The 25,000-nt window shown below is 35.1% G+C and overlaps 1 protein-coding gene and 2 long non-coding RNA genes across 7 annotated transcripts in view; 2 read left to right on the plus strand and 1 right to left on the minus strand.

The window, feature by feature from the left end:
- Positions 1-25,000, plus strand: part of LOC147838686 (uncharacterized) — a 1,589,207-nt gene that overhangs the window by 392,506 nt on the left and 1,171,701 nt on the right. The window lies entirely within an intron of this gene.
- Positions 1-25,000, minus strand: part of wdr7 (WD repeat domain 7) — a 188,666-nt gene that overhangs the window by 109,928 nt on the left and 53,738 nt on the right. For all 5 annotated transcript variants that reach the window (XM_087300465.1, XM_087300464.1, XM_087300463.1 and 2 more), the window contains 2 exons: positions 10,626-10,859; positions 3,522-4,024 (listed from right to left, as the gene is read on the minus strand). In XM_087300465.1, the coding sequence (XP_087156591.1) occupies positions 3,522-4,024; positions 10,626-10,859 (737 nt within the window). The remainder of the gene's footprint in view (positions 1-3,521; positions 4,025-10,625; positions 10,860-25,000) is intronic.
- LOC147831713 (uncharacterized) lies at positions 14,547-17,111 on the plus strand. The gene is made up of 3 exons (XR_015519871.1): positions 14,547-15,767; positions 15,809-15,892; positions 16,531-17,111. It is a non-coding gene; the product is annotated as an uncharacterized LOC147831713 (long non-coding RNA).

Here is a 25,000-nt window from a genome sequence, read left to right on the forward strand (position 1 = left end):
GGTGCTCCGGTTTCCCCCACAGTCCAAACACAAATGCTACAGAGGAATTGATTAACTAAATTGGCCGTAGTGTATGTGAGTGAATGAGTGTGTATGGGTGTTTCCCAGTACTGGGTTGCAGCTGGAAGGGCATCTGCTGCATAAAACATATGCTGGATAAGTTGGCGGTTCATTCCACACTGTGGCGACTTCTGAAATGGAGACACTAAGCTGAAGCGATTGAATGAAAATAAAGGTGCCAGGAGCAGGAAACGGTCTACTAATTATTTATTTTATTTTTTTTATAAGATTAAATGCAGGTATTTAACACACACACACACACATATATATATATATATATATATATATATATATATATATATATATATATATATATATATATATATTTATCCCTCTAGCTCTGAGCGAAATTTAACCTGATTTTTATGAAGCAATTTCACATTTATGGACAGCTTTTCCTGAAGTTTGCGCAGCGCCCAGCAGAAATGAACAGAAAGATGGCCTTTTCAATAACTCGTCAATACAGCTTTACAGCCAGAGACGCAGGAGCCAAAATAAAAGCTGAGAGAGTTCATCACTGCTGTTTGTGGAGGAGTTTAGTGTCTTTTGCAGCTTCTGAGCGAGTGAAAGGCTGTTTTTCTGCTCTCTTTATGAAGCGGAGACTCATCTGAAGCTGTAACGAGGACTGACTCTCGTTACACACACAGACACACACACACACACAGAGAGAGAGAGAATTGATCAGAGCTGCAGAAACCTGATCCAGCAGCAGAAACGCTGCACAAATCAAACACTGAGCAGATAACAAGCACATCTCCTCTCTGCTTTCTCTCAATCACTCAGCTTTTACCATCTACACTGCAAAATATCTGGGAATTTTATTTTATTTTTCCTTTATTTAACCAGGAAGTCTCATTGAGGTTTAAAATCTCCTTTACAACAGAGACCAGGCCAAGGTAACAGCCATAGAGTAAAATAAATCTAAAATACACCACATAACATCATTTCATTCATATGCTGGAATAGTTGGTGGTTCATTCTGCTGTGGCAACCCCTGATAAATAAACTAAAGGAACTAAGACAAAAGAAAACAAACGAATGAATGAACCAGATCTGTTGCCGTTCTGCGTACAGCTAGTGATGTCCAGCCCATCATCTCATTCACAATGCAATGATGAGTACGGGATTTTGCATTTGTAATAAAACATAGTAAAGCATGATATACAGAATCAAGTCTTATTAGAATAGAAGATGATGAATGAATATTATTATATTATATTATATTATTAGTATATCATATTATATTATATTCATTTGTTCATGTTATTTTCAGCTATTATATTATATTATATTATATTTATTCATTTTCTTTTTAGCTATATGATATTACATCATATTATATTATATTATATTATATCATATTATATTCATTTGTTCATGTTATTTTCAGCTATTATATTATATTATATTATATTATATCATATTATATTCATTTGTTCATTTTATTTTCAGCTATTATATTATATTATATTATATTATATCATATTATATTCATTTGTTCATTTTATTTTCAGCTATTATATTATATTATATTATATTATATTATATTATATTATATTATATTATATTATATTATATTATATTATATCATATTATATTATATTATATTATATTATGTCATATTATATTATATAATATTATATTATATTATATTATATTCATTTGTTCATTTTATTTTTAGCTATTATATTATATTATATTATATTATATTATATTATATTATATTATATTATATTATATTATATTATGTCATATTATATTATATTATATTATATTATATTATATTCATTTGTTCATTTTATTTTTAGCTATTATATTATATTATATTATATTATATTATATTATATTATATTATATTATATTATATTATATTATATTATATTATATTATATTATATTATGTCATATTATATTATATTATATTATATTATATTATATTATATTATATTATATTCATTTGTTCATTTTATTTTTAGCTATTATATTATATTATATTATATTATATTATATTATATTATATTATATTATATTATATTATATTATATTATATTATATTATATCATATTATATTATATTCATTTGTTCATTTTATTTTCAGCTATTATATTATATTATATTATATTATTATATTATATTATATTATTTTATTTTATATTACAGCTGAAGCAAGCACAACTTAAACAGTAACACAATTTTTTGAGTTAATCATTTTCATGTAAGTTCTTTTATTCTATTTTATGTCAATCAGAAAAACTATATTTTAAAATATGCAATATGCAATATCCTTACCATGCAATTCATTTAATTCAGTTTTTGTTGCCATTTATATAACTTAACATATATTATATTTAAATTTCAGTCAGTGTCGATTTTCAATGCAAGATTAAATAAGCAGTTTAGATTAATTTGTTTTCTTTATTGCGTTTACTTTTTCATTTTAATCAGATGAAGCACAGTTTGCGTAAACACAACAAAACAGCCATTACATTTTTTGGAAAAAAAAAAAAACACATTGGCCAGACTATTACTATAATTAGACCATTCATTTAATTTATATTATAATTACATATATTTATTGATTTATATTATAACTTTTACTATGTTCCACTAAAAGAAACAAACATTTTATTTCAAAGTTGTTGTTAGATCAATTCCAAACATTTAGTATGAATGTAAAAAGATAAATAAAGCTCCAAAAGCGAAATTCTGATTATATTGACTGCTAAAAGTTATTTGAAGGTAAAGCTGTGACTTTGAAAGCAATCGTTGGCGCTGCCCTTCAATCTAAACATGATTCACAAACACATTGACGGAGCATATTGACGAGTTTCACGTGTTGCGGCCGCCCGTTATTTCACCTGCAGAGCACGACACTAAAATCTCTCACCTGCGGACAAGCGCAACGATCAGCAAACAAAACAGCGGCCGCGCTACGCCAGAAAAACTCGATACCCTTCAGTCTCTGGCACCCCGCCGGGCCATCATGACCAGAAAACGGCTCCGGACCCTGGGTACGAGTGTTCAGAGTTGTCCCCCTGGCTCTAAATGAGATGCTTCATGCTTTGAGACCCTCTATCTGGCGGTCCGCACTCGCACCTGAACCTCCATCTGACCCCTGGGAGCCCGAGAAAATTAAAGCCCCCAGATACGCAAAAGAAAACACAGGTAAACAATAGAAACAGCGGGGCTACGTTTCTCTCTGCGTCCGCCAGTGTACGCCTGCTGCTTGAAGGTTGTTTACTTTCTTTCTGCACTTTTTATTGGAGCAGAGAGTTGCTATTCTGGGATGTTCGTGTATCTGATCATATGTATGTGTGTGTATGTGTGTATTCATATATGTGAGGAGGTTTGTGCACGCGCATGTGTGTGTGTGTATTTGTGTGCATGTCTGTGAGTATATACGGTAGATATATCAGTGTGTGTGTGTGTGTGTCTATGTATGAATATGTGTGTGTATCTGACCTGGCGGGTGCCTTCTTCATGTGCTCCCCGATGAAGGTGGCGTTGGTCATGCCCATCAGTGTGTTGGCCAGAGAGATGACAGACAGCAGGTGTTGTGTGGTCACAGCTCTGGACACGCCGTACGTCCCCTTGCCCACCACCTCCGACACGGACAGCTTCCGGCCCTCGACAGCCCCCTGCGCCAGAGCCAGCGCCCGCAGCAGAGAGTCCTTAAACGTGGGCAGCATCAGCGACATGTGCCCGCCGCGCGAGATCAGCCCGAAGGAGATGGGAGTGTGTGGGCGCAGCATTCCCAGCCGGCTCACGCACACCTCGTCCAGCTCCGCGTTCAGGCCCCAGGCGTGCAGGCAGGACATGAAGAGTTTGGCCGTGTCCATGGTCAGGTTGTACTCCAGCAGACTCAGAGATTTGGACTTCTCCTCGCGCCGCCGCTGCTCCTCCTCCTCATCCTCATCTTCATCCAGCAGGTGCTCCTTGATGTTCTCTTTAATCGTCTCCTTCACCTGCGCACCAATTAGACATGTTCAATCATTCGGTAACACTTCACTATGAGGTTCATGCAGGGCTCGAAATTGCGACCAGTTTGGTCGCGTATGCCCCCGAAATTTTATCTATGTGACTTCAAAATATATTTGGGAGCATTTCTGCGAGTGCTTAAAATTGTTGTGTGCGACCAGTTTTTACTGCAAAATGTTCACCACATGCGCGGATTCGGGAGACATTCACACAGAATGCATCTCTGCAACATGAAACCAATGACTGTAAAAAATATGGATGACGCGACAGCCCCTTTTCCCATTGAACACCTTGAGGGCAAAACGCCTGCTTGACGGGCACAAACCGTCGCAAAAGACGGCTGAAATTGGAGCCTTGACATGCGCAGAAGGACTGTCTATTGGAGCCAGAGGAGGAGCCGCGAAAATGAGCGGAGTCGAGCTTCCAATCAAACGCTTTATGTAAAATCAACCACGCCCCCCGAACTTCTCAGCATGCGTTTGCTGTCATATCAACACAAATGGATGTAATAACGTTAACAAATATGAGGGTTTTATATATTCAATCGCGCCAGCTCCGGGCCGCAGCGCATAACATACTCGCAGCATCGCGGGTTGATTCCGGCTCGCATGCGGCAGCGCCGGCTCGCTCGGCCGCCGCATCTGGCTCAATTGACTCGGGCTGGAATCGGGCAGTGAGTCCAGGCATCCGGAGTAGGTCCAGCAGAGGTAGTCAGTCTGAGGGGTATGCCTCCGGCAGGCGAGAATCTAGCCGGAACTGGCCCGAGTGTATTTTGCTATCTGGGTGGTTAGGCGTGTATCAGCAAACTAATAAAGCCCGAAAAAAGCCTTGACCTTAGTGAATAAACAGAGTTCCACCAGATCATGTATGTCAGAAACTGTAGTTTACTGCTGAACTCATGTTGTCATGGTAAAATAACACAGAAATCGAATAATAACACTTCAGTCTCCTGCCGAAGCTCAGACGCGCTGCTTTGAGACACTGTCAATCACAGCTGTCAATCACGATGACACGCCCAGCATTAAATTACTGCTAAAAACAAACTGTTTACGAAAATGAAGATCTGCACCTATTTCAGCACAATAATCAGTGCCTTAATCCACCAGAACCATCTTTCGGGATATTTTATTGCAAGTGTAATACATTTTTTTATTTGGGTTCAAGTCTCCTTCATTAACACGGAGGAGGCGGGCTTAATGACTTGTACTGCAGCCAGCCCCCAGGGGGCGATCTAACGGCCGAGACCTTCACTCAAACGCAGGCTTGCGGCACACTTGCTTGAAACGCGTAACGCAGCGCTCAGGAACGGTTTAAAACAGTCGTCATGTCAACTTGCTGCAGTAAACAAAGCCAAGTCCGTAATGCTTGCCCCGCCTTCGCGCTCTTCTTATTGGCCCACTGCTCTAGCACTAAAATATCAGCTGTCAATCACTCAGTCAACGCCTTCAGGCTTGGGATGTCAGAGAGAGCTGCTACCGCGAAAAACTAAAGCGCTGAAGATGAGAATGAAGATGACACTGACAGATTGTGTTTTAGAAACCATGACATCTAAAGTTACAAATAATGACACATCTTACTCGTGATCATGTGCTGAATGTTAATCCACCATCTACACTTTACCAAGAGTGGATAAAAGACTTCCATTGGCTTCAAGTCCGATATGAATGTCTATGAGGTGACTTCTCTCCTCTTGACTGTTAAAGCAATTCTTGTGGATCCTGACACGAGCGTGCCTGAGGAGCAAGTTTTCTCCACTGTGTCTATAACCTGTGATAACCGCGTGTTATGCGCATACAGACTGTAACCATGGCTGTTCTTCCTGTCATCGGTGAACAACGATTTCATTTCTAAAGCCGATCGCAGCCTTTCTGTTGAGCAGATGAAGACAATAACCAATCATAGGGGTGTGAGACCTCGCCTGTCAGCGCTCAAAAAGCAAGCGGGATCATATTTACATCAGTTTATTTGCTGTAAATGCTAAAGAGTGTTTTTATTTGAGCAGGTCAAATTAAGGGTACAGTTCATATATCTTTCTGCTGTATTAAAGAACAAAATTATTACAATTAATATATAAATGTAAATATATTTATAGATTTTAATTAAAAAAAAAAATCTTGTGTTGTGAAGAAAAAATCCAATTATGTATGGAAAGTAGGGATGTAACGGTATCAGAATTTCACGGTACGGTAATACCTCGGTATGAATGTCACGGTACGGTATTTATTGAATCATTTACAGGAAAAAACAAAACTTATGAAAAAACTCCAAAAAAGTGCCAAAAGTGTCAATGACATACAAATTAGCCATCTATCTGTTAGCTTTGAAACCGGAACTTCAATTTTAATAACAAAAAAATATTAAACCATGTAAAAAAATAAAGTTTCAATTTAGTAGTGTTGAAAACTCATCACATTCAACATTTAATCACTCACTTAGATAGAGATGGGTTTAAAGGAAAATTATCATATAAATATAATCTGGTAAATGCTGGTATTTCTGGGTATTTACAATGTCCCCTGCAACAGAAAAAACCCTCTCATTTGGGACTGAGGTTTCTGGGACAAGAGAGATATGACTTGGCCCAGGTTGACAGCAGTGGGTAACGTTGTGCATTGTCTTTCCCCCACTTGAGAGGACAAACCATGAGTGAGATAGAGGTCTCATGTCTGCATCAATCTGAATTGTGTGCTGACAACACCGCTATTCAGTACGCGCGCGACAACACAGCTGATAAGAACTCGCGCGACAACACAGCTGATAAGAACTCGCGCGACAACACCGCTATTCAGTACGCGCACAACAACACAGCTGATAAGAACTCGCGCGACAACACAGCTGATAAGAACTCGCGCGACAACACAGCTGATAAGAACTCGCGCGACAACACAGCTGATAAGAACTCGCGCGACAACACAGCTGATAAGAACTCGCGCGACAACACCGCTGATAAGAACTCGCGCGACAACACCGCTGATAAGAACTCGCGCGACAACACCGCTATTCAGTACGCGCGCGACAACACAGCTGATAAGAACTCGCGCGACAACACAGCTGATAAGAACTCGCGCGACAACACAGCTGATAAGAACTCGCGCGACAACACCGCTGATAAGAACTCGCGCGACAACACCGCTATTCAGTACGCGCGCGACAACACCGCTATTCAGTACGCGCGCGACAACACAGCTGATAAGAACTCACGCGACAACACAGCTGATAAGAACTCGCGCGACAACACAGCTGATAAGAACTCGCGCGACAACACCGCTATTCAGTACGCGCGCGACAACACAGCTGATAAGAACTCGCGCGACAACACAGCTATTCAGTACGCGCGCGACAACACAGCTGATAAGAACTCGCGCGACAACACAGCTGATAAGAACTCGCGCGACAACACCGCTATTCAGTACGCACGCGCACGGCGACAACACCCGCTTTAGAGTTTTCCAGCTCTTTTTGATCCCCGCTTCTAGCAGCACACTCCATTTCCGCATTACTGTATCTGTAGCGACAACAGACCGCAAGGGATGATGGTCAAGCATGGGCTGATGGGAATTGTAGTTTTCGTTACCTCCCGTTCGCTTCATTCGCCTGAGCAAATTTTCTCAGAAGACCTATAGTTTTACCGAGTCATGCGACTACGGTAATATCGAAAAAAATTAATATTGCGGTATGACGATATTTACAATACCGTTACATCCCTAATGGAAAGCATCGTCAATGCACCGAGATATTGAATTGGACTAAATCGATGGCATGATAAACACAATCAAACCAATTCGTGAGACCAGTGTAGATTCACATCCCTGCTCGTTACAATTATAGAGCTTTTTCTTGGCTGCTGCATGGAGGCGCCATAGTGACCAGCGTCTTCCGGTAGAATGTTTACAACTTCCGTTTACGGCGTTTACTACCAGTAATTTGCGATCCGAAAAAGGGTTTCAATAGCGCATTAAGTGGATTACGGAGTGTTTTTGTGACACACAACTTTGAAAGGTGTGTGCTAAAGCGGTTATAATCTGTCAGATCTGTGGTTCAAGCGCGAGAGAAAAACAGTATCGTAAGCCATGTCTTATTTTCTGCTTTCTTTATTAAATACATTACACAATACTGTACTTTTACTTTCAGTACTTGAGTAGTAAATTTTAAAATAAACTACTTGAAATACTTCAGTACAAAACATGTTGAATACTTTAGTATTTCCACTTAAGTATGGTGCTTAAAGAGCACTTCTACTTCTACTCAAGTCACTTTTTTTAAAGAGCACTTGTACTTTTACTTAAGTCTGGGACTCTAGTACTTTATACATCTCTGCTTATATTACTATTTTATTTAACAGAGCTGTTTGTCAGTTTGTGCGCTGAAGCATATAAGCGGGCCTTGTTTTGAACTTCACCTCAAATATTGTTGTTTATTTTGTGGATAACTGACCAACAAAAATACATTAAAATAACCAACAAACTGCACCACGTGAAATTAGTTTTTAAAAAGATCAATTTTCAGACAATAAATAATTGTTCAGACATGCTTTCAGTTTCTCCATCGCACTCGCATCAAGTTTAGGCAAGGAAATGTTTATTAAATAAAACTAGCCTCGGTTTGGTTTAGTTAAGTCTGCATCAAACCTGCAGGAAAACATCAGGCTTTGCTAAAAAGCAGGTTATTTTACCAACGATAAGGGTCAATAGTGGCAGCCTAGTACAGATTTCAAAGAAAAATCCTAATAATCATAAGCAGGACCACAAGAGATCAGATCAATGTCATTACAAATGCTCAAATACCGTAGCCTATAATTTATAGCAAGCATCATGTTTTTATTTAAAGGGTCACGAAACACCAAAACACATGTGTTGAGCTGTTGACAGTGGTATATGTGTCCCACACTGCTAAAAACACTATTAGGACACCTATATTTCACTAAAAAGTGTAAATTGGTTGTTTTTGCGTTATTTCAAGCAAATTCGTACTTCCGGTTTGAAACTAATTTTTGAAGCTGCGTCACGGTCATGACATAATAGCGTGTATTCCAGCGTGCAGACTGGACGTCTGTGCCAGAGTGAGTCTTATTATGTCTTACAGTGTGATGCATTAATGCATGAGTAAGGCTTGGTTCAAACCAATCAGCGCGCTCTATTGTGCAACTTCATTAATATTCATTACTGTGTTTAGACGACAGAGACGCCACGTTGTGTTGGCAAAACAAGCGTGAAGTGTTGCTTTTATAGTTTGCTGCCATTTAAGTTTCGTTTTCATTTTCTCTCTGTGAGAGCTTATCTGGATCACGTGTGGATTAACAGTGTACGCGACGCGCGACAACAATAACTTACGTGTCTAAGGAGGATTATTGTTTACCTGAGAGCTGTTCTCATCTGCAAACGCTGAAATCTGTATTCGCTTGTAGTCTCCTCTTAATAAAGACGCGGCTCTAGTTGCTGGTGATTGTCCTGTCTCTACAGATTTGGTAAGTGAGCGACCAGTGCTCTTTGTTTATTCAGTTTGTTCGTATCGAATTAAGTTAACGAGTGCAGAAATGTTAGCACCGCATTTAGTGACCGGAATAACACACGCGGCTTTCTGACGCTACCTGCCTTGTGCATCTAAGTTTTCGGGAAATGCTGAGTTTTTTTTTCTCTCATTCGCCGTGCGGTATCAAACATTGCATGAAAAATACACGCTTACAGCAGTTCCTCGAATCAAATATCTCGTTTGTTTGAGGCATGAATGAATTCCCTGAATGAAAGAGCCAAACTGCAGTTAAAGTCCACCATTTAATAATTTGGCAAATAATTCGACTACAGATGTCCATGTAGGTTAAACACCGTCACTTTCTCCTGTCTGTGTGTGTGTGTATTTTGACTCTGAAACTCGCGCGTGCACAAATAGACACTCCCACACCATCCCACTTTTCTTCCTCCGACACTCCCCCTAAACAGAGCTGGACACGCCCACTTTTCTGACTTTTTCCAAAGTAGAGGTGTGAAAACACCCTGCTGAAACGAGGGGGTTTCATGGCCCTTTAAAGTGTGTAATCTATCATATACAGCAGGCTTATAGGTATGTTATTTTTCCTAAAGAAGATATATTATTTGAGCACCACAACTATAGAAACTGTATTAGGTTAAAAAAATGAAAAAATACAGCACAGTATCGGGATCAGATCTGTATCAATTGATACTCAGAATTTTGGTATCGGGATCAGTTCCAAAAAAAATAATATCGGTGGATCCCTGACTATTAGCTCATGTTTATATATCAGACCCTCTAGTTTTTCGCTGAATCCAACGCAAAACCAACAAAAAGTCGCAAAATTTTACAATCCTGCAAAATTCTTAATTAAACGGGAAATAATCACAAGAAATGTCAATAATCTCATAAAACATCAAACTCTAAAGCATATAATCAAACTAATTTTATTTCAGTTTGCAATGTATTGTTTTACATGACTTGTCGCATACGCAGCGCACGTGATGTTTTTGAGTGTCTCCCGAAAAATGACGTCTCACCTGCGCCCTCAGTCATTACATTACATGGATGGGGGGCATTGGAAGTTTTAGCTTGAGCAGTAAGCAAGTGCGGTTTTCTGACCTGTTTAAAGATCTTATTGGCCAGGAAAGATCCGCCTTTATCAGCTCCGCCGGGTGTTTTCTGCAGGGTTTCAGGAGAGACGAGTGTGGGATTGGGTCTCTGCGCCTCCTCCGTCAGTAACTGGATGATCACCGCCTCCACGTCGAAAAACAGCACGTGCATGTCTGGATCCGTCATGTTCGTCTTCATCGCCTGCACCACCAGAGAATTGTGCGAGTATTTGGGAAGGTTGCCCTGCAGAAAGAGAGATGACAGAACCAGATCAGAAATCTACAGAAGCCTGATTACAAACGTGCATAATCTCAAAACTACAAAATATACAACTTTACATATATTAATTTAGTTTAAATGCTGCAATTTAGTTATTTCGGAGTTTAATGTTGCATTTTAGAGTTTAAATGTTGCATTTCAGAGTGTAAATGTTGCATTTCAGAGTTTAAATGTTGCATTTCAAAGTTTAGATGTTGCATTTCAGAGTTTAATGTTGCATTTTAGAGTTTAAATGTTGCATTTTTAAGTTTAAATATTGCATTTCAGAGTTTAATGTTGCATTTCAAAGTTTAGATGTTGCATTTCAGAGTTTAATGTTGCATTTCAAAGTTTAGATGTTGCATTTCAGAGTTTAATGTTGCATTTCAAAGTTTAGATGTTGCATTTCAGAGTTTAATGTTGCATTTTAGAGTTTAATGTTGCATTTTAGAGTTTAAATGTTGCATTTCAGAGTTTAATGTTGCATTTTAGAGTTTAAATGTTGCATTTCAGAGTTTAATGTTGCATTTCAGAGTTTAAATGTTGCATTTCAAAGTTTAGATGTTGCATTTCAGAGTTTAATGTTGCATTTCAGAGTTTAATGTTGCATTTTAGACTTTAAACGTTGCATTTCAGAGTTTAATGTTGCATTTTAGACTTTAAACGTTGCATTTCAGAGTTTAATGTTGCATTTTAGAGTTTAAACGTTGCATTTCAGAGTTTAATGTTGCATTTCAGAGTTTAATGTTGCATTTCGGAGTTTAATGTTGCATTTCAGAGTTTAATGTTGCATTTTAGAGTTTAAATATTGCATTTCAGAGTTTAATGTTGCATTTTAGAGTTTAAATATTGCATTTCAGAGTTTAATGTTGCATTTTAAAGTTTAGATGTTGCATTTCAGAGTTTAAATGTTGCATTTTAGAGTTTAAATGTTGCATTTTAGAGTTTAATGTTGCATTTCAGAGTTTAATGTTGCATTTTAGAGTTTAAATGTTGCATTTCAGAGTTTAGTGTTGCATTTCAGAGTTTAATGTTGCATTTTAGAGTTTAAATGTTGCATTTCAGAGTTTAATGTTGCATTTTAGAGTTTAAACGTTGCATTTCAGAGTTTAATGTTGCATTTTAAAGTTTAGATGTTGCATTTCAGAGTTTAAATGTTGCATTTTAGAGTTTAAATGTTGCATTTTAGAGTTTAATGTTGCATTTCAGAGTTTAATGTTGCATTTTAGAGTTTAAATGTTGCATTTCAGAGTTTAATGTTGCATTTCAGAGTTTAATGTTGCATTTTAGAGTTTAAATGTTGCATTTCAGAGTTTAGTGTTGCATTTCAGAGTTTAATGTTGCATTTTAGAGTTTAAATGTTGCATTTCAGAGTTTAATGTTGCATTTTAGAGTTTAAACGTTGCATTTCAGAGTTTAATGTTGCAATTTAGCTTAAATGTTGCATTTTATAGTTTAAAATTTGCATTTCAAAGTTTAAATGTTACAATTCAGAGTTTAAATGTTGCAATTCAAAGTTGAAATGTTGCATTTTATAGTTTAAATGTTGCATTTCAGAGTGTAAATGTTGCAATTTAGCCTTAATGTTGCATTTTTTAGTTTAAAAGTTGCGTTTCAAAGTTGAAATGTTGCAATTCAGAGTTTAAATGTTGCATTTCAGAGTTTAAATGTTGCATTTTCTTCATACTAAAGATAGATAAAATAGGTTTAACAATGTCTGACACACTAGGACCTCAGTCATCTTAATAAATGAATGTGACTTTGTCCCTTTTTGTACCCCTGAATTGTATTTTCAGACTAATCGAGCTTGTTATTCTGATATACACACAGGTACCTACAGTATATGATGACACCATCTCACTTGCTGACTCCTGTATAATCACCACTTGTTGTGGATGTCTGCTTAAATCAACAATCATTTCTTTGGTCTTATTGGTATTTCATTTCAGACAATTCATTCCACACCAATGTTGCACTAAAACTGCAAACTCTGAGCTATCAACTTCAAATTTGGAATTTACATGTATTGTTTTATTTTCATCAACCTAGACATACATAACTTCTGCTTTATAGAACTTTTTCACATCAGCTATAATCTGACAAGTGTATTCTTTAACATGAGACCAAGGTTAAATCTGTTTCCAACACGTTGAAGATTTCAAACAATGCAAGTGAAACATCGCATCACTGTCGCATCTATGCCCAAAAAGTGCTGCGGTCAGTTAAGGGGTTAATAAAGAGATGAAGAACGGACGCTGGGTTATTTCTTCAGACACATTTTGAAAGCAAACGGTCAGCTTTCTAAGAGAGACGGCAGGAGAAATGTGTGTGAAAGAGTCGAGCGCTGGTGGAGTCCAACAACAAAGAGGTTTGGGTCAATGATTTTGCTCCGGCGTCTGGATGATGAAAAGGAAAGTGCAGTGAGAGTGTTTTCTGAGGAGAATCAGTACAGTCAAACACTCGCTTCCTTTAGCAGATAAAGATCCGCCGCAGGCTACAAAAACCAGCGCTGCCACATGGAAAGAGAGCCTTAGTTATACAAGAACTGATGGGAATTTAGAGCATTATGATATACAGGGTTTTTAAGTAAATTTAAAATTGAAAGTTTGATTTATTCGACCGAATTTCATTTGAAAGAATAATTCAAGGAGGAAAAAAAAGCTTTTTATTTATTTTTACTTATGTTGTAAATTTTAAAGAAAAATTATAAGTGAAATATGTTAAAAGCTTTTTTATAGTGTAAATTTAAAGATGCCCTAGAATGAAAATCTGGTTATGCGAAGGCATAGTCGAATAAAAAAAGAGATCAGTATATGGAAATAGGCATACTGTGAGCCTCAGACACCACTGTTTCCTCATTCTCATGTAAATTCCACAATTGTAAAACTCCAGTGGACAAAACAAACTGTGATGAGACTCACAGGCCATGCCCTCTGCATTAGCATGTATGACTACTTTAGGTCATTCATCCAGACCTGACAAGCAGCCATGTCATCAAGAGAACAGCACTCATATGCAGCTCTAAAATCTTTTTTTTAAAAAGCACTGTGTGTCTATAAGAGTTCATTAAATACCTCATTACTTCAACTTAAATGGAGTAAGTTCACAGTACTCATATGGATTAGTTTTTAACTCAAATGGTTTGTTGCAATGGGTTTCCTCAAATGGTTTGAGATGCATTAACTTATTGGGTTTTACAGTACTCAGTTAGGTAGAGTTCTCTTCATTTATTGGGGTTTGCTGTGCTCAAATTGCTTCGTTTACTTAAATACATTAGGTTCACAGTACTCATTAGGATTAGTTTTTAAACTTAAATGGTTTGTTGCAAGCAGTTTCCTCAAACGGATTGAGTTACCTTACGTTTTGGGGTTTTACAGTGTCTATTTTACTGAAATCACAACACAAACTGTAAAAATAGGCACCTTAATGATTACAAAATTATTTTACATTATTATTATTAATATTATTATTATTAACATGTATTTGTGACAAAAATTGTGCAAAACTGAATTGGTGAATTGAAATGACTTGTTTTATACAAAAAAAAATTATATTTACACAAACTAGTTAACTAATTAAAACAAACTCAGCAAATCAGCAAAGCCAAAAATCTGCAAAACTGAACTTGTCAATATTTATTTTTATTTTATAGATTTAATTGACTTTTTTTTTGGATTTTTAAAAACATGCTCCACATGAAGCAAAATAAAATAAACATTTCTCATGTGATTTAAGCCATTCTTCTCATTAAATTAAACTATTTAAATTAAAGAAAAAGAAAAAGAAAAACAGATTATTCGGATCAATATTTTGCATTTATCCTAAAACATGATTGTAAACATGGTTTCTGTTATTTGTGAGCTGAAAGACGAGCCTGATGTGTTTGTTTGTCCTCAAAGTAGCTAATAATGCAGATCATGATACCGGCAGTAATCAGCAAGACTTCTTCAAACACATCCGTCAAAAGTTGTTGAGCGCGCTGGATAATCTGTTTATTCCATGATCTGTGTAATAATCTCTAATGCTCATTAAGCCCTCCAGCGTTCATTTCATCTCATCTCATCTGCTTCCAGTGGTCTGCTATTAAATAGCCAGCTTGCTAATTGTTATTCGATGTTAATTGGATGAACAAAAGCACCTGCAATCCATTACAAACATCAGGGAGGATGTTTACTAGCGCACCACCACACCGACCATGCTTTAATATAGAGATATGCAGAAAATATCAACTTAAAATAATTACAGATAAAAATGCATGAAAGGTATTTTACCACAGTTGAGGATAAATTTAATCTCAGATCATGCAATCATAATTACACAAACTTGTTTCCATGAGGAGAAAAAAAAAATCAAAGCTGTAAAACAAGCTCAAAACTACAAGATATAAAAATCACAATTAAGAAAATCCAGAAGCACCAAACATTTACAAGGTTATTTCTAATAATTCTGAGGAGCAATTTAGAGTTTATATGGTGCAAATCCCGAAGACTGAACTGTGACATTTTAACTTTGAATTGCAAATAGTGAAATCTGAGTTAAAATTTTGCAAATGTTACAATACAGAGATTAAATGTAGAAATTCAGAATTTAAATGTTGAAATTGTTTAAATGTTGCATTTCAGAGTTTATTGCTGCAATTCAGAGATTAATGTTGCACTTCAAAGTTTAAATGTTGCATTTCAGAGTTTAAATGTTGCTATTTGGAGTTTAAACGCTGCAATTCAGAGTTCAAATGTTGCATTTCAGAGTTTAAATGTTGCATTTCAGAGTTTAATGTTGCATTTCAGAGTTTAAATGTTTCATTTCAGAGTTTAAATGTTGCATTTCAGAGTTTAAATGTTTCATTTCAGAGTTTAAATGTTTCATTTCAGAGTTTAAATGTTGCATTTCAGAGTTTAAATGTTGCTATTTGGAGTACAAATGTTGCATTTCAGAGTTTAATGTTGCATTTCAGAGTTTAAATGTTGCATTTCAGAGTTTAAATGTTGCTATTTTAAGTTTAAATGTTGCAATTCAGAGTTTATGGTTGCATTTTAGAGTCTAAATGTTGCATTTCAGAGTTTAAATGTTGCAATTCAGATTTTAATTTTTACAATAGTTTAAATTTTGCACTTTAGATGTTTAATGTTGCTTTTCTGTTAAAATTCAGAGTTTAAATGTTAAAATTCAGCGTTAACTGTAAATGTTACAATTTAGATTTAATGTTAAATACACTGTTTAAATGTTGCTAATTGGAGTTAAAAAGTAGCAATTTTCAGTTCAAATGTTAAAATTCAGAGTTTAAATGTTGCATTTCATAGAATAAATGTTACAATAAAAAGTTTAAATGTTAAAATTTAGAGCTTAAATGTTGAAATTCAGAATTGAAATGTTGAAATTTTGTTTAACTGTTGCAATTTAGAGTTTAAATGTTGCAATTGAGTTTAAAAACTCCATTTCGGATTTCAGTTCTTACAATTCAGTTTTTAAATGTTGCAATTTAGTTTGAATGACGCAATTCAGAGTTTAAATGTTAAAAATCTGAGCTTAAATGTTGCACTTCAGAGTTTAAAAGTTCACTGTTTAAATGTTGCAGACTGGAGTTAAAAAGTTGCAGTTTTTATAGTTTTAATGTTACATTTCGGGGTTTTAATGTTGCTTTGCAGTTAAACTGCAGTTTAAATGTTGCATTTCAGAGTTTAAATGTTACAACTTAGATTTAATGTTGCAATTTATGTTTAAATGTTGCAAATTTGAGTTAAAATGTTGCATTGCAGTTTAAATGTTACAATACAGAGTTTAAATTTTGCAAATCAAAGCTTAAATGTTGCAATTTAGTTTACAGTAAATGTCAAAATATTCTTACACAACACACAAATAGGTTTTTCTTCCACTTTCAATAAATGTGTAAGTCCTGAATTCTAATATCTAATGCCCGTTTTTAAAATGATAATCACTTCTTTTATTTACAGATGCATTTACTCCATACAATTTGTTCAGTTGTGATGTTCCAGGTTAATATTACACACTTCTGACTTTATTTCTGCAGTATTCCATGTTTCTTCTAATTCAGAAGAAAGGACAGGAATTGTGAGATGTTAACTATGATTTTTCCAAACAAGCTTGTGTTGATTTGCTGAAATGATAAATGGCGGTGGTGTGTTGCGGTTCTAAAGCACAGGTATTTACTGCAGTATTTGATGTCCTTCAGCTGTGTGTGTGTGTGTGTGTGTGTGTGTGTGTGTGTGTGTGTGTGTGTGTGTGTGTGTTCACTGTAATGTCTGCTCCTTCAGTCTGTCTTTGTCTTTGTGTTCAATGGCTCTGTCTGAGGAGGCCGGTGCGCCGCATTGATCAGACACACACACACACACACACACACACACACACACACACGCACAAGCACATACATACACACACACACACAAGGCCTCGGTTCGCTTTTATTCTGCTTCACATTTCTGGGAAACCAACATAAAATGCTACTGTTGAAGGTTTCGATGTAGAAAGAAAAAAAAAATCGGAGAGAAACGGATGAAAGACAATCTGCAGAAATCAATAAATGAGTGAATAATTCAAAATACAATTAATATCTCAGTCATAATTTCACACATACAGAAACACTTATTAAACCTAGAGCATGCCTTCAATGCAGAACAATTAAAAACATTATGAAGATGTTATTAAAATCTAAATAAAACTTTATAAAACATGTGGCTCTCAGAAAAAAAAAAAAACAATCCTGTATGATTTATAACTATAAAACCTTTTAAATTTAGAAAACCTTTAAGAACTAAATAAGTAAATGTCTGATGGGAAAATAAATAAATAAATAAATAAATAAGCGGCACAGTGTGTGGCATTTCTGTGTGGAGTTTGCATGTTCTCCCCGTGTTGGCGTGGGTTTCCTCCAGGTGCTCCGGTTTCCCCCACAATCCAAACACATGCGCTATAGGGGAATTGATGAAGTAAACTGGCCATAGTGTATAAGTGTGTGAATGAGTGTTTCCCAGTACTGGGTTGTAGCTGGAAGGGCATTCGTTGCGCTATAAAGAGACTAAGTGGCGACCCCTGATGAAGAAAAGGAGGAAGCTGAAGGAAAATGAATGAATAAATCAATAGAAATGTAGTGTTGTTGTCCATCTGAAACTGCCGTTGAATAATTCATCCTAAAACTAAAATCATCTGGAATTAAAACACGGCAGGATTAAATGAATAAATGAGATGATAAATGACATAATTTCCTAAGTTAAAACATTCATTCATTTTCTTTCGGCTTAGTCTCTTTGATCATCAGAGGTTGCCACAGCAGAATGAACCACCAACTAGTCCAGCATATGTTTTACACAGCGGAGTGCAACCCAGTACTGAAGATTTATACTGAAGCCAATTGAGTTCATCAATTCCGCTATGTGGAATTGGAACTGGAATATTCCAATATATATGTGGAATATTTGGACTGCAGAACATGCAAACTCCACACAGAAATGACAACTGACCCAGCTGGGACTCAAACCAGTGACCTTCTTGCTGTGGGGCCACAGTGCTAACCACTGAGCCACTGTGTTGCCCATAAATTAAAACATTTCACAACAAAAATATGTTACTAGGTAATTTCTGTCTGTTTGACACTATTGTGTTTACTATATCAATAAATAATTAAAATAAAATGCAACTATTAAGAGTCCTGCAAAATCATGTGAACTATTGAATCCATGAGAAAAATAAAATATAGTCAAACTAAATGTGTGTTTGAGAAAGACTTTTTTTGTCCATCAGAAAATGTACTATGAATATATATAAAATCTCCCGAAATTAAAAATGATTGAGTGTTAAAACAAAATATGTTAATATGGTCATTTCATTTCTGTTAGTTTTACACTATTGTGCTTTACTATAAATACAGATAAACTGTTAGGAAATTAAATAAATTAAATTAAACAATTAAAAGTCTAGCTTCAGTGCACAAAGATAAATAAATAAAATCATATGAAATGATAACAACTTTACAAACCAAAACGAACAAATGTCCGCCTCAAAGAAATAAAATAAATTATAAAACATGTCAACATAATTTCTATCTATTTGACACTGAAGGTTTCAAGAACATGTACTATAAATTAAAACAAAATAATCAAAAAAAATTAATGAATAAAATAAATTAAAAAATAAATGAAACAAAATAATACAAAAATAAATTAAAATTGAATAAAATATTGTCAAAAACTAATAAATAAAAACAAAATTAGTTGAAATCAAATCAAATCAAATGCAACTATATTAAGAGTATGTTTTCAGTGCACAAAGATAAATAAATAACATCATATTAAATGATAACAACATTCTAGATGGAAATAAATAAACGCCTGCTTCAATAAAATACAACAAAAATAAAGTTTTTTTTAATCATAAAATGTCTCAGCCACATAATTTCTCTCTGTTTAAAACTGTTGTGCTCAAGGACACGTACTATAAATAATAAAAATACTGTCAAGTAATAAATAAATGACTAAATAATAAAGTAATAAAGTAAAATACATTTTTTTAAATAATTGTTAAATAAAATAATTTAATAAATTTTATAAATTGAAATAAAATAAACTGAAATAAAACAAAATGTAAAATTAAATTAAATTAAACTATATTAAGAGTCTGGTTTTAGTGCAGAAAGATAAATAAATAAAACCATATGAAATGATAATAACTTTCCAAATCAAAATGAATAAACATCTGCCTAAAAAAAAAAAAAAAAGTCTCAGCAACATAATTTCTATCTGTTTGACACTTTTGTGTTCAAGAACAATTAATATAAATAAATAAAAAGTCAGAAACTCAAAGTCATTAAATGAAATAAAATGAATTGAAATAAAATAATGTCAAATAAAATAAATAAATATAAATAAATAAAATAACATAAAATAAATATACATATATATATATATATATATATATATATATATATATATATATATATATATATATATATATATATTTATATTTATATTTATATTTGTATTTATATTTGTATTTTTATATTTATATTTGTCAGATACTCCAAACATAACAAAATATTGTAAAATAAATTCTATATAAGATTTATTGAAAAAAAGTAAATTAAAATAAACAAATAAAATAAATAAATAAAAATAAAATAAACTGAAATACAATAAAATAAATATGAATATAAAAAATATATACAAAAAAATGTCAGATACTCCAAATGTAATAAAACATTGTAAAATATTGTTAAATAAATTCTATAAAAGATTTACTAAAATAAAATAATGTCTAATAAAAAAAACAAATAAAATAAATGTAAATAAAATAAACTGAAATAAAACAAAATAAACTGAACGAAGATAAAATAAAATTAATTAAAATAAAATGCAAGCATTAAAAGTCCAGCTTCAGTACAGAAAGATAGATAAATAAAGCCACATAAAATGATAACAACATTTCAGAAAGAAATGAATAAATGCCTGCCTCAATAAAATACAACAAACCCTAACACACATCAGCAACATGATTTCTGTCTGTCTGACAGTGTTGTGTTTCAGATGAAGCAGCGTCTCTTTCTCTCTCTCAGTGTTTTCAAGGCCAGAAACAGGCGAGCGCATCATTAAGAGCAGCAGAAGCACTGCGCTATTTTAAACACATCATTACAGGACACCTGATCCCAGACCAGCGTTTGTCCAGAAACCCCTTAACACGCCTAGAGACTTCAGCCTTCCATCAAATCAGACACATTTCACTGCTGAATGCATTAAAAACACTAAACGAAGGAGCTTCAGCCTTAAAAAAATAACATAACAACAACAAAAAATAAACCTAATAACAAAAACAACCAAATGTTGTCTCATAAAAGAACGAGTCAACTCTGAATCACCCAAAAGATTCATCACATATACGAATCTTTTCCTGCTACTGATCCACAACAACGCAGTCAAAGTAACAGCATAGTCTCCGCCCAGGTAATTTGCATAATCCACGCCCATACAAACACTTTGAAATGGGCTTCATTTCAGATATAGAAAGAGCATTCAACACACACTAGTGAAGTAATATTGTCTGTCTTTTAGTAGATATATTACATGAGAGACTTGCTTTGTTTAGTGAAGAAGTGAATCTAATTGGAATTGCAGTTTAAAACCTAACATTTTTATATTGATATATAGTGCTGAGCAAAGAGTAATCGCAGTTAATTGCATCCAAAACAAAGGTTTGTTGTTATATAATGTATGCGTGTGTGTGTACTGTGTATATTTAGTATGTATATATGTTATATACAGTACAAATGCATGCACAGGCATCAGTATATTTGAGATAGATAGATATGAAACAAATTATATTTACACATTTACAGCGGGGAAAATAAATATTGAACATGATAAATTACAGGTAATTTTCCAGAAAGGTGTGTATGTGTGAACAGGCCCGTTTCGAAAATACCGGTAAATTCGTTCTGGCTATTTTCCGGAAAGAGAAGTTGTAAGATTAGCGGTAATTTGCCGGAATGCTGCGCTGTGTGAACGCAGAAGGAAGATTGCCGGAAAGAGCATGTGCACGTCTAGAACGCGCTGACGCAAGACGTCTACTTTAGCCAATCAGCACACTCAGAAGCCTTTGAATGTTTTTCCTGACGCATTTAGCTGCCAGATGTTAGTCAGATAAGGTTTCTATAATCCTTCTTAATGCCAACGGAGTAAATTATCATCAATTAAGTGCTTATGATAAGCCGTTGTTTGTTTGGTGTACATTTAAACTCTGCTTCTTTCAGTTGCTTGACGCGTTGCGTGTGCCCGTGAAGCAGCCGGTAAGCGCCAGCACACACACATATCATGTACATCTCGACATGTGAAAGTGTTCCTCTATATTTTCATCGAAGTTGTTTACAATTCTTCCCCATCCACAGAGTTTGTAATGTGGTCAAATGTTTACAAATACAAGCGCAGCCGTTAAGTAGTCATGTCAGAATTTACCGGTATTTTGGAATGGATGTGTGAACGGTCTTTTCCGGAAAAATTCCACAACATCCTCGCCTGTGTGAACAGCGCTATTTTGAATTTACCGGTAAAGTCGTTCCTGAAATTTTCCATATATTTACCGGTATCGCTGTGTGAAAGGGGCTAGTGTCATGTTTTTTTCCTGGGAATATTCTTTCTTAAGGAGCTGTTGACATGGAATTGAACCAGATTTTGGTAAAAGCACAAACAATGCAAACATAAAAATAAAACTAAACAAACAAATCTGACAGAAGGTGAAAGCACTGAGCTACTGAAATGCATTTAATACTTTATATAAAAGGCTTTTTAATGACGGCAGCTTAAACACGCCTCTCATATGGAGAATGAAGTCACATGCATGAGTTGTTAACAGAGTGTTAAAATCTTGTTGCTTCTGTGAGTTTCGTCTGTCAAATCTGAGCTTTATTCTGTATTTTCTATTGGATTCGGATCAGGTGATTGGCTGGGCCATTCTACAGCTTGATTTTCTTTCTTTAAAAGCATCTGAGAGTCTCCTTGGCTGTGTTTTGGATCATTGTCTTGCTGAAATGTCCACCCTGGTCTATCTTCATCCTCTTGCTAATGTAGATGTTGGACTGGAGGAAGACTGAGGAAGGGCAGAGGGATGCTGGAGAACTACTGAGAGATTTCAGCTGCTGTCTGGGCTTTCACTGTCAAACTACACCTCCCTTTTTTCATGTGTTCAATAGTTTTTCTTTGTGTCATTTCAGTTTATTACACATAACCTAATTTGTGAGCTAATTAGATTTGATTTCTTTGCATGTATGGATTTCATTTGTTGTTACCAACATCTGGTGAAAATTTCAAGTCGACAGCCCCTTTAGAAATACGTTTTCTGAGAAAGATGGTGACGTGTTCAACACTTATTTCCCCCCACTGCATGATACAATATATATATACACATTTAAATATAGAAATTATGTAACAAAATTGTTTTATTTCTATGCATGTGTGTGTATTACTGTGTATAGACATAATAAACATACACCAGTACACACAGAGATTTATTACATCAAAACAAACTTTTATTTTTCATGCTATTTAGTGATCTTTGCTCAGCATAATTGAGTACACCCCATTTTCCTGCATTCATTTTCTTTTCGACTCACTCCCATTATTATTCTGGGGTTAAAATCCATTCATTTTCACTAATTATATTAGTATTTTTTTTTCCAAAGTGTGTTTAAAATGCTTTAAAAATAAGTAAAATTTTTGTAGACTAAAAATAGATGTACTGTATATCATTTACTTTAAATTGTGAACAATAAACTATAGATTAATTTTATTTTAAAAAAAAAATTATGATATTTTTAATTTCACAATAGGGGTGCGACCGGGTAGGGGGCTTACAAGAGATTGTGCCCAGGGGGCTTTGAATTCTTAATCCACACACAATCGCTAACAATAAATAAATGTAATATTTGTCAGTACAGACAAAAGCATATGCATTAATACAAACAAAGCTGACTTAGGCAGCATTCATGACGTCTGATTTGAGCAATATTCCATAGTTGAATATCCATACTATTATCCATAGTATTTTGCCATTACTAATGCTTCCTCTGTGTTTTTCAATGGTGTGATGGAGGAACACTGCCCTCTACAGGACAACATCAACCACAACACTCTCTGCTGGCTCTATTTTTTTCCCACTTACAGTGAGGTGCTGAACAAGTAAATGAATGCTTAAGCCTGTTATGTTTTAATAACATTGCAACACCAATGCTGTTATAGGGACCGTATAAAATTGAAAGAAGTCACATTAACCGTTTACCGAGTGTTTATCGGTAGGGGGAAAAACACTAGCTGTGCATATACACTATAAGGACACCTTTAAATTATAATTATTAGTTAGAAAACTGGCGAAACAGTGGCTCAATGGCTAGCCTTACAACAAGAATGTCACTGGTTTGAGTCCCGGCTGGATCAGTTGGCATTTCTGTGTGGAGTTTGCATGTTCTTCCTGTGTTGGTGTGGGTTTCCTCCCGGTGCTCCAGGTACCCCAATAGTCCAAACATAAGCGCCATAGCGGACTTGATAAACTAAATTGGTCGTAGTGTATGAGAGTGTGTGTGAATGAGTGTTTTTCAGTACTGGGTTGCAGCTGGAAGGGCATCCACTAGGGATGTAACGGTATCAGAATTTCACGGTACGGTAATACCTCGGTATGAATGTCACGGTACGGTATTTATTGAATCATTTACAGGAAAAAACAAAACTTATGAAAATACTCCAAAAAAGTGCCAAAAGTGTCAATGACATACAAATTAGCCATCTATCTGTAAGCTTTGAAACAGGAACTTCAATTTTAATAACAAAAAATTATTAAACCATGTAAAAAAATAAAGTTTCAATTTAGTATTGTTGAAAACTCATCACATTCAACATTTAATCACACTCAGCCCATCTACCCAGATCAGAGCTCTGCTAGTCGGACTTCTCATCAAGCATCTCCCGCTGGATCTAATCTCACTATTTATTAAACGGGATATTTCATTTATCTTGTTGTCTTTATCTAACGACATATTCCCTGACTTTGGGCATTGGAATCTATTAATTGTTCTCAGGTAACGTGTTTTGGCTGAGCGCAAAGATAAGTTAATGATTAATGTAACCACGTACATTCTGTATATTGACTGATCGCTTGCCTTTATTTCCTATAATGTATAAACTTATTGTATGTTATACTTTTATAATGGCCATTATCGATTCTTAAAACTGATACTCAGCAAAAGAGAGGGGATGTTTCGTATTTTCACTGAAATTGAAAGGAGGCAGTTGTTATCGGCTCCGTTTTGTTATAAATATCCACACAGTGAAGATGACGCTCATCTTATGCAGCACGACGCCTCAACATGTCTGCTGTCTAAGTTGCTAATATTAAAATGAAAATAGGCAGTTCCTTAAATCATGTTTACATTTTATTGTTGAGAAAGTGAAACAACGAAGCCAGGGTGATGTGAATGAAGTTATAAAGTACACTGTTCCCTTTGAAGATTTACCCGTGTCCTCGGTATAGTCTGTTTTCCATATCAAACTGAGAAGAAGAGACTGCAGCCTTGATCAAACTTGCGAAGTCTGAACTTACACTGAGAGAATGCAGGACTGAACTGTGCGTGTTAGGCT

Source organism: Danio rerio, chromosome 21, assembly GCF_052040795.2.
Source record: "Danio rerio strain M-AB ecotype USA chromosome 21, GRCz13ab, whole genome shotgun sequence".
NCBI classification, from domain to species: Eukaryota; Metazoa; Chordata; class Actinopteri; order Cypriniformes; family Danionidae; genus Danio; species Danio rerio.